Source organism: Diabrotica undecimpunctata, chromosome 10 (genome assembly GCF_040954645.1).
Source record: "Diabrotica undecimpunctata isolate CICGRU chromosome 10, icDiaUnde3, whole genome shotgun sequence".
In the NCBI taxonomy this organism is placed as follows: domain Eukaryota; kingdom Metazoa; phylum Arthropoda; class Insecta; order Coleoptera; family Chrysomelidae; genus Diabrotica; species Diabrotica undecimpunctata.
Window position 1 is genome coordinate 64,693,247 of NC_092812.1, and position 11,874 is coordinate 64,705,120.

Consider the following 11,874-nt stretch of genomic DNA (forward strand, 5'->3'; position numbering starts at 1 on the left):
CACTTTTATGTTGTGATAATATATATATATATATATATATATATATATATATATATATATATATATATATAGATATATATATATATATATATATATATATATATATATATATATATATATATATATATATCTAATGTTTGTTTTATTAAGTATTTGAGTTTGGTTATACTTTTCTAATGCGTGTTTTTAAATTTTCGCCATTCGTTATTCCATTTAGACTAATATATCTTAAGTCAACCTTTCTTATGCTGTTTATTGATGCTTTTAGTTATTATAAGCTGTTGCACGTTTCGAATTGCACTTTTAACCTGACTCTAATTATGCTTTATAATGTTCTTAGTAGTGTATTCTTCCTCTTGATTATTTTGGATTTTACTCATGTGTTGGTTGAGTGTGTCAGAGATGATCAAATGATTTGCCTCGTCTTTTAAAATTAATGCATTAAGTCTTCTTAAAATTTTTCTTTTTGAGGTTCTTTAATCGAACCTGCATTTAGGCCATCACTGGGTTTGTGATCTAACTCCATATCTGCTCTGGGGTAAATTTCTACACTACGAATGCTATTCCTGTATTTTTGTGGTACTAGGATATAGTCATTTTTTTTTTCTGAGTAATCTACTGCATCTTGTGAGATCTTCATCAATACGGCAGCTTAAAGCACGTGTTAGAAACAAGCATTTGCTCCTCTTGTTAGAATTAAACTAAGGCCACTTGCATTTCTTATTTTCAGTATATAGTCTCAATGTTATTACCTTTTCTTTCCTACTTTAGAGTTAAAGTTCCCTAAAATAAGAGAGATTTCACTCTTCTTGGTATGGAACATCAGTTGTTTTATTTTTAGGTAGAAGGATAGACTTTCCGCTTCTGGTTTATCAGCCGTTTAAGCATAAACTTGAATGATATTAAGTACTTCGGTATTGTTTTTAGCTGTATTATCATTGCTCTGTCAGAAGGTGGTACGAATTTGAGCACCGAGCTAGCTGTTTTAATGTCTAACATAATACTGACACCATTCGGATGTCGAATATCGTTATTTTCTAAACCAGTGGTCGCCAACCTGTCGATCGCGATCGCGGAGGCAATTCTGGTAGCTATCACAACGATTTTAATTTAAAAAATACAAACTGCAAAAATCAGAGAAGCTTCCGAAAATTCCACAAAAAAATCTAATTGTCATAATATTAAACATAATATTAAACATAAACAAAGAAAATCTTTTGAAGTTCATTCCACTGAAAGGACACACTACTGGAACAGGAGTTGTTTTCTCATTTAAAAAATATTATTTGTTCCGAGAAAATTCCAATATCGAAAATGGTAGGCTTGACAACCGATGGCGCTCCAGCTATGGTGGGTTGTGATAAGGGTCTGGTGGCGTTATGTCGTAAAGATGACACTTTTCCGCAATTTATCTGTTACCACTGCACTATCCATCACCAAGCATTATGTGGAAATTTCCTGAAACTAAACAACGTTATGAAACTGGTGGTAAAAATTGTGAACAAGATTAGAGCTCAAGCGTTACAAAGAAGATTATTCAGAACCTTGGCCGATGAAGTTGACTGTCAATACGGGGACCTACTCCTTCACTCTGAAGTCCGATGGTTTAGTAGAGGACGGGTGCTGAAACGTTTTAATGATGTCCTATCTGGCATAGTTCAATTTTTCAAACAACGCGATGAACCGACTCCGGAACTAGAAAATTCAAACTGGCTTAGAGATTTTGGTTTTCTCGTGGACATTACAAAGAAATGAAACGAACTTAATTTGCAGCTTCAGGGGAGAGACAAAGAACTAGCGGAAATGATTTCTGATATAAAAGCATTTATCAAAAAGCTGGAGTTTTGGGAACAAAACCTAATTAACAGCGATTCCAAGCATTTTCCTATTCTTTCAGAAAAAATATCTCAAAATCCATTAGAACCCTATGACAACAAATATCATGTAGTAATAATTTCTACCCTGAATAGTAACTTCAAAAATCGTTTAAAGGATTTCAATGAAATGGCTTTAGTAGCGCAGTTTGTTGTTTCACCCTTTATGGAAATTGATATCCAGCAGTTTGCAGCTTGTGTTATGCAGAACTTTGGCGAAGACATCGCTGCAACAGAAATGGAAGTCGTTGAGTTTCAAAATGATTTAGCCTTAAAATCGTTAGTCTCAAGTACTGAATGTATCTGGCCTATTGTAAGTAAAAACAAATATTTAGTTCTATGCCGTGTTGCCTTGAAAGTGAAAGCATTATTCAGTTCAACCTATTTGTGTGAATCTTCTTTTTCCAATATGAAGTTTATTAAGAACAAATATCGCAATCGACTTACAGATGAACATTTGGATAATTGTATTCGAATGGCTGCATCGAATTATACTGCAAACATTAAAAAAATTATCGATGAGTCTGAGTGTGAGCCTTCTCATTGAACGTGCTTTTTTATTTTTCAATGTTTATGTTTATGATAGTGCGTTACTTTTTTGTTGTTATTATTAACTATTTTTAAATCATACGTGACATGCCGTTGTGGCTGGATAAAAGTTTGTGTTTATTTTTCAAATACCTTTTGCGTTACGTGGCTTCCGTGTGGGTAGCTCGCTGTTTATTCCAAAATTAACAAAGTAACTCAACACATTGAAGAGGTTGGCGACCACTGTTCTAAACTATAAAAAAAAGAATTTGTTCACATGAACTTTTACGCTGTTGGGTTATCCTGTTTCACTTATACAGAGAATATTTATTCAAAGCTTGCACATTTCGTGATTATACATGCTTTTAAGATTCCGTGTACCAATTTCTACTGGTTTTCTACTGTTATTCATGTTATTTTTGTGTGTGTCCTCTAGGGTGACCAACAGCATGTAATTGCAAAAAGAAAAATATAAAAATAATTTACACATCTAGCTTATACTTGTAATTACCTTTATTTACAAGTATATTTTCTATGCTCTTTTTGTACCGAACTGTACGCTTTGTCCTGGAAATTAATCATTCTTCTCTTTGCAGAAGTGTCCATTCCTTCAAAGATAAAAGACAAACCGTTAATGATAAACGTGACTTTTCAGTGACGCTCCAAGCAGAGTCAATAAGGCCCCAAATAAAGCCAACCCTCATTTTTATGTTAAAGAAAGTGACCTTTGTCAAAGTCACAGTAAAAATCTGAAAGGTTTGTTATATGAAAATAAATAATATGACTATGAGATTAAAAAAGAAAAATAGGAAGTTATGTCGAGCAATAGTAATATTACAAAATAATTATCCCTGAAAAAGACACGAGAATAAGGGGATGAAATATTAAAATCATCGTTTTTTGTACAACTTGCTTAAAGAAACTATCCAAATACCAAGACATAATAAAGTATACTGACGAAAGAAGCATATATTAGTGAACAATATAGGTATAACTAAATGCATATATATATATATATATATATATATATATATATATATATATATATATATATATATTTATATAAATATATATATATATATATATATATATATATATGTATATATATAAATATGAAAGTAAAAGATTGCATTTCATTTCAATCGGAACTCCACCATTGCTCTACACGTGTTTCGAGTTATTCAACTCATCATCAGGAGCACTTGTGGAAGTTCAACTGAAATAAAATAAAAATAAAAATAAAAATAAAAACGTTTATTGCCATTATTAGTCTACATTTCAAATTGTTTATATTTCATTTTCTTCTTCACGACGTCCCGCTCTTGCACCGCCTGATATTGGTAATTTTTTCTCTCGGATTCCTGGACTTATGGGTTATGTTCCTGAGTGAAAATGATGAATTGAGTCTTCTCTGCGTTGATTTTTATCTTCCATTTGTCTGTGAACTCCGTGATTTTTCCAAGGTGGTTTTCCATATTTCTGATTATTCTTCTGTCATCTTTTCCGGTTGCATACACTGCTGTATCGTCTGCGTAAAGTGCTGTTGAGGTTTTTGGATCATTTGGTAGATCTGAAACAAAAATATTGTATAAGATGGGTGAGAGAATACTGCCCTGAGGCATCCCTTCCTGGATTTTTCAACTGAAATGAAATGCAGTCTAGTATTTGGTTATTATAACCAAAATAACAGCCAGGTACGCTAGCAGCGACATCTATACGAAGTAACAAGAAGTCCAGAGACCTCTCTGATAGTAAATTAGGTAAACCGCAAATTCAAGTAAGAGGCTTTGAATTTGCGGTTCACCTCATTTACTATCAGAGAGGTCTCTGGACTTCTTGTTACTTCGTATATATAAATATATATATATATATATATATATATATATATATATATATATATATATATATATATATATTAAAAAGAGCACGACCGTTAATTAAATTTAAAATATACTGGGGTGCAAAATTAACCGGACACTCAATTTTTTTGTTTTTTGTTGGTGTTTAGATCGAAACTTGTTTACTTTGTTTGAAATTGTATTTTATGCCTTATTAGCGACAAGTTTTTTTCTTGTTTGAACCTGTTTAGATGTTTTTTGCGAACAAAAACACTTTTACACAGTGTGTAAACCGTAAGCGTGTACCTTGGGACAAAATTTACTTTTAAATTTTTATGTTTTTTTCTTTCATCTGAAACTGAAATGTATTTGATCCATGTAAAAGAATGAAGATTTAGGCACTGGACTGATATTAAAAATATCGATAATAACCAACGAGTAAATCAGTAATTACCATATAAGTGTACAGTGATATTAGTCCCAAGGTTCAACCTGTGGTTTACCCTTGGGACGTTTGGTAACTTTTTTAATGATGAAAAAACCAATAAAAGTATTTTATTGTATTTATATATTATTTAAAAGAAATATTTTGTGGAAAGGCAATGTTGAATGAATGAAATCCTCGCCGTATTTTGGGCACAGGCAACACTTTCACTATGCTTGAATGCTTCACGACGGCAATATCTTCAACATTTGGGAAGACAAAATAAACTTTCCGTTTTCGGAGAAACTTCACAGTAACTTCTTGGTTTATGCTTTCTTGAACCAAACCAGCATAGTAAACATCAGTGGATGTAGCTTTTCCAGTGACTTCAAATTTTACCACAACCCAGCTGCCAATGGTAAAATTGAGTGCAACTTTGTCTGATGGAAAGAAATCAGGAACATCTTCATCTTCGGAACTTGAGTCAAATCTGCTTCCATCAGAGATGTCTTTAAGCTCGAGCTCGTCTTCATCTTCAGACGAAGAAGAAGATACAACTTGTGCTCTTTTGACTGCCTCTTTTTTCCTCGGGACTGGCTTACATATTTTAATTTTCTGCTCCTTGATTTTCTGCAACTCCGGTGATTCTGTGACAATCATACATCTTCCCGGTCTCCTTCCCCTTCCACCAGTCTTACGCGGTGGAACCTTCGGAAATGGGCGAATTTGTTCAGGGGTCATTCCAGTAGTGGAACATGGCGCACTGCTTGTTGATGGTATGGCTTCATCAACTTCCATAAGTTCTGTCTCTTCAATATCAGTTTGTTTTGGTTCATATGGCCTGTTGGTCACCTCAGCTGGTAAGAACTCATGGTCTCCGAACACGTTTGCATTAAATGGCCATATACCTGCTACTTTGAAACCTGACGAAATGTTATTTGGGGTAAACGCCAATGGGAATGCTTTTCCTATCAGCTCTGACATGTCGTAAATAGATATAGGCTTTCCCGGATGGTTCAGCATCCATTCTTTGCTAGCATTATTGAAATAATTTTTAAATGGCCCAAACACAGACCTATCCAACGGCTGAAGTTTGTGACTGGTATGCGGAGGAAAGGTTAAAATTACTATTCCATTATCCCTAGCTATGTGTATAGCAGCCAATGAGAGGTGGCTTTCGTGGTTGTCGAGGATAAGCAACACTTCATTTTCAGGAGATGGCTTCACAACTGAAATGAAATGTTGAAGATATTCAACGAACAATTCAGGATTGGACCAACCACTAGAAGTTGCCATACCAATAGTTCCAGGTGGTGCGTTGTTAATCATGTGCTCTTTGAAGTGAACACGTGGAAAAATTATACCTGGTGGAATAAATGTTCCGGCAGCGCTAACGCAGGCTATCATAGTAACATTAATACCCCTCTCGCCAGAAGTAGCTGCTCCAATTTGCTTAGCTTTTATATCGCCAAGCACACGAACTGGCTTGTGAACAGTAGGGCAGCCGGTCTCATCGAGATTCCACACATTTTGAGGTGTTAACTTTAATCTCGAATAAATTTCTCCCAATTTATCAAAAAATATTAAAACGTTTGGCTTGTTGAAACAGGCCATTCGACCTAAGCTTGTGGCTTCAGGCTTCCGAAGAGATATTTTGTTATTATAAGAAGTTCTAAAACATCGGTACCATTGTCTACCAGCAGTTTTATTATTATTCCATGATTCAGGGTAGTTCACATTGTTGAGTTTGGCGTACTGATATGCTAGTTTTCGCATTTCTTCAACAGTGACGCCATAGTTCCACTGTGCAGCTTTGATAATGTAAGTGAGCAATTCGTTTTCTTGTTCAGTACTGAAGACTTTGCGTGTTGAATTATTCGCTTCATACTTGAAAGTCGCTTTCATAGACACTTTATGTTTTTGAATATGCCTACCAAGAGTACTTTTTGAAACACCATACAGATTAGCTATTTCTCTCAAAGGTCGACTATGCGCCAGTATCTCATTGGCAGCTGCTTCTAATGCTTCTGCATCTGGTTTCACCCTTTTTTTTCCTGTAGCACTTCTTCCCATCTGCAACAATAAGATTAACATTAACACGGTGAAGAAAAATATCTGGTTGTACCTTGGGACAAGTCCCTACGTACAACCATAACAACGTCCCAAGGTACAACCAAGCACATGTTTTACTAAATCTAACCTCATCAATTTAAAGTAAAGTTTTTTCTCATAAAATATAGTTTACAGTGAGCATTAAATATATAAAGACGAAATACGCCGAAAAAATTCAACCAATAGTTCTTACCGTGCTTTTCCTATTATTTTATAAAGATGGATAAAATTTACTTCACGGACACCAAAACGTTTTACACTTGTCGTCACATCAAATGGCTGCTGACGGAAACGCGAATGTTTGATGTAAGTGGAGACAGTGTTGCCATCATATTACAAATTTCTCAGATTTCTCGCTACAACGGTTACATTTTTATAATGATTGTCCCAAGGTAAAACCGTCCCAAGATACACGCCTTTCCCCTATTAATTTAAGTTTATTGTGGTAGTGTACCTAATTATAAGTTCGGCTGTAGGTTTTTGATTGTCTCCTGTTTAAAACTTGCATTAAAAAAATTATGACAGCAGAAGAAGTAGCACAAGCTATTGCTTTACAGGATGATGGGCGGAGCATTCGTTACATCGCAAATGCTTTAGGAATTTCTCGAAGTACAGTGTTTGATGCAATACAAAGATTTCGGGAAACAGGACAATACACTAGGAGACCGGGTCAAAGTAGACAAAGAACCACAAGTCAAGTTGAAGATCGCTTTCTTAGGTTACAAGCATTACGCGATCGTACATTATCAGCACCAGTACTTGTTCAACGATTAAATGATGTCTATAGAAACACAGTTTTCGTTTATACCGTTCGAAGACGCTTAAATGAATATGGATTAAGGTCCAGAATACCTGTCACGAGACCTCTATTAACAGCAGATTATCGGAGGCAACGTTTACACTTCACTCGCGAACATCTTAATTGGAGTGTTGACGATTGGAGTGCTGTGCTTTTCACGGATGAATCAAGATTTAACAGATACTCATCGGATGGACGGCATAGGATATGGAGAAGAACTGGTGAACGTTATCAGCAATGTTGTTTTGCTCCGAGAGTTCAATTTGGTGGAGGTGGTATAATGGTGTGGGCAGGCATTTCCCTAGAGGCTTTTATATTTCAAAATATAAAAAGTTTGTTAACTCCTTCAATGTTCATTAGACTTTTAATATATTTTGTTTTGTGAAAATTTTCTTATCATTTTGTATCGGAACGGAAAAAATATTATAAATAAAGAAGTATAATAAATAAAAAATATTAATTTTAAACAACTTTTCATAATAACAATTTTCAATATTGTGAAATATAAAGGTGCTTTACTCTTGACCAAAATTCATAATTTTTGACAATCTAAGAGATTTACAGTGAACCATTGATGGATGATATCTGATGAAAGTCCTTTTTCTTTCATTATATATACTAATTATTTTGTGTATAGATTAAGTATATTATTAATTGCAATAAATAAATAAAAAAATAGAACATATTTGAAGCTAATTTATTTTTTATATAAAGGGCAACACTGCATTTTATTAATGACACAACAAAAAGCATTCCATTATAAATCAAACGCATTTAATATTAAAGTCAAAGTCATTGGAAAAAGAAAGTCAAAATTATTTATTTTACTGTGGATGCATTTAATTGATTGCTATCAAATACTTTAAGATCCTGAAAACCCGGAATTTATTAGTATTTCATAAAAAAATGGTTTTTTTAATCTTGGATTTTATCATGAATTATCATAAATTCTTTGTCGCATCCACCCACAATCAGAATGTTTTGTATGATCCAATAGGACAGCCTATACTGAAACTACAAGACTATAATGGATTACGCCAGGCGTCGGCTTGCACAACCAAAGAAATAACAGTCGTAAATGAAAACATAATCTTGGAAATATAACTGCGCCGTCAACATTTCGGAATATCATAAAGATCTTCAATTTAACATACCCATATTTTGTAGTGCATTTTTATTAGTCAGTATTCAATAAAACACACTTTAAACGACTTCAATCATTCATACATCGGAATAACTTTCTTTGTTTTGGGTTTTCAGCTCTAAAGCAATATGTTATTGCCGCTGGATTCCATAAAAGCAGCTTTACTGTCATATTTTATTGATATTATTTCTGGAATAAGTAACACTCATATTAAATTAGATTATATTTCGTATTGGAAAACCGGGGGGAGATAAAATTTTATTTGTCGTAAGGCCAAGTCCAACGTTACAGAATGTCCTATATTTCACATTTGGAACATTATCTTGGCACTATATTGAAATGATTTCATAAAAATGTATACAAAGGAGTTAGTAATGCTGACCGACCAAAATCCTGCAAAACTGAATCAAACACAAACTGAAAATTAGTAGGTTCTTGGGTTTAGGTTCAATAAGTAATAATAAATTTGGAACTAGATTTTATTGTCCATTGAAATCAACGTTTCAGCAGGAAACCCTTGCCTTTGTCAAGATTCTAAAATGTACAAGATTAATAACAAAAAGTTATTGTAAAATATATAAAAAACTTAGCAAAACGTAAAATGGGACACTGTCATTAATGAATTGATGAAAGTAAAAATTGATATCTGATATTTTATGGTTTACTGTCATTAGTATATAATTATTTTTATATGGGCGTATCGTTGGTGTTTTCAAAAAAGGTACAATGGAGATATGTTATGACTTTAAAAGTTTTGTATGGTGTTATATTTATTATTCTAAGAATCTAAAAATTAGTGAACAATTGAAAGTGTGTAGAAATTACATTAAAGACGCAGCAAATAACATTCTAGGGCCGCAAAGACCACCACCACGCAATGAGTGGTTCGATGCTGAGTGCGAGGACATTACAAGAAGAAAGAACAATGCATATAAACTGATGCAGCAAAGAAGAACCCGAGAAAAAGAACAAAAATATAAAGATCTCAGAAGAGAAGAGAAGTACATCCATCGAAGATGGATGAAATCATCGATGAAAATAGAATATTGGAAGAACTTGAGGCATTAAAAAAGGAAAATCAAACAAGAAAATTCTATAAAAATCTAAATAAAGCAAGAAAATAATTTAAACCAAGGATCGGACTATATAAGGATAAGGAGGGGCATATACTCAATACAAAAGAACAATGTATTGAAAAGGTGGGTGGAACATTATAAAAAACTACTTACTATCGAAGTAGAAGATCCAAATCAACCACCCCCAGAAGCAAACAACAATACACCATTGGAGCCTCCATCAATTCAGGAAGTACGGGATGCAATAAAACACCTAAAAAATAATAAATCTCCAGGAAGTGATGGTATACCCGCGGAACTTATTAAATGTGGAGGTGCTACTCTGACTAATCATATATATAAAATCATACTGAGAGCCTGGAATGAGGAACAAATCCCAGAAGAGTGGTGTATTGGGATCGTTTGCCCGCTACACAAAAAGGGCGATGAATTAGAATGCAGAAACTATAGGGGAATAACCCTCCTTAATACAGCATACAAAATATTTTAGAGTATTTTATATGGTCGCCTGAGTGCATATTCAGAGGAGCTTCTTGGCGAATATCAAAGTGGTTTTAGGCCTGGTCGATCAACAACAAACCAGATCTTTGTGCTAAGGCAAATACTGGAAAAAACCAATGATTCAATATCGACACATACCATCTTTTCGTAGACTTCAAATTGGCCTATGATAGTGTCTTAAGAAATAAATTGTATGAAGCCATGGATGAATTCCACATCCCCGATAAACTGATAAGATTGGTTAAGGCTAAAATGCGTAAAGTTGTTTGCAAAGTCGAAATACAGAGCGAACAATCACAGGCATTTGAAACGCATGTTGGGCTACGACAGGGAGATGCGCTGGCGTGTCTCCTTTTCAACATAGCTCTGAAAAAGGCGGTGAGGGATGCCCAAATAGACAACAGAGGAAACATTTTCAATAATTCATCCCAAATTTTGTCATATGCAGATAATGTCGACCTAGTTGCCCGCACAACACGCAAGCTAGAAGAAATGTATACCACCTTGTCAAACGCCTCAAAAAATATGGGCCTGCAAGTAAATGAAGATAAAACTAAGATAATGGCATCAACACCTAACAATAGAGCCAGAAACATCGGCCACCAGTTCACGGTTGGTAATTCTACCTTTGAAGTGGTGGACAAATTCACATACTTAGGCTCCCTGATCACCAAGGAGAACGTCATGACGGAAGAAATCAAGCGAAGAATAATCCTAGCAAACAAATGCTATTTTGGACTGAGTAGACATATGAGAAGCAGAAACTTAAGCCAAAAAACAAAAATAACCATATACAAAACCCTTATACAACCAGTGTTGACATATGGGTCGGAGACATGGACCATTTCCAAGGCAGATGAAAATCTCCTGCTTATATTTGAACGAAGGATCCTGAGAAGAATATTCGGTGGCATCTGTGAAAATGGTGTTTGGAGAAGGAGGTACAACTACAAGAGATATTACAGATATAAACATATATTTGGTGGTAAAGACGTAGTATCCTTTATAAAAATAGGAAGACTAAGATGGGCAGGACATCTGGCAAGATCACAGCAGGACAACCCTCCTAGAAGAATCCTTATGTCGCAACCTGTGGGAAGTAGAAGTAGGGGTAGGCCAAAACTCAGATGGAGGGATGGTGTAGATGAGGATGGTAGAAAAATAGGCGCAGCAAACTGGCAACAGTTGGCAATGGATAGAACTGACTGGCGTAATAGGCTTCTGAAGGTCGAGGCTCTTTTATACGGCTGTAGCACCAATGATGATGATGATATTTAATATTATTTAAATCAGATTGAATTATATTTTATTTAGGTTCTGTATATCTTTTTTTTTTACTGATTGCCTTGGTATTTCTGTTTATTTCTATTGATTCGAATATCTACCATTTCTTTTGGTTTTGTTCAATTTATAAAATTTTGATGTTTTCGAAGTTAAATTTAAAACAAAAAAAAAAACAAAAAGAAAAGGAAGATATAGGAATCAATAGAAATAAAAAGAAATACCAATGCAATCAATGACAAAAAAAGATACACAGAACCTAAATAAAATATATTTCAATCTGATTTAAATAATAAT

The 11,874-nt window shown here is 34.2% G+C and overlaps 1 protein-coding gene across 1 annotated transcript; it reads left to right on the forward strand.

The window, feature by feature from the left end:
- Nucleotides 1-1,314: 1,314 nt before the first annotated feature.
- LOC140451744 (general transcription factor II-I repeat domain-containing protein 2-like) lies at nucleotides 1,315-1,755 on the forward strand. Its single transcript, XM_072545589.1, has one exon. It carries the CDS (start codon nucleotides 1,315-1,317, stop codon nucleotides 1,753-1,755), a length of 441 nt encoding a protein of 146 aa, XP_072401690.1.
- The last annotated feature ends 10,119 nt before the right edge of the window (nucleotides 1,756-11,874 follow it).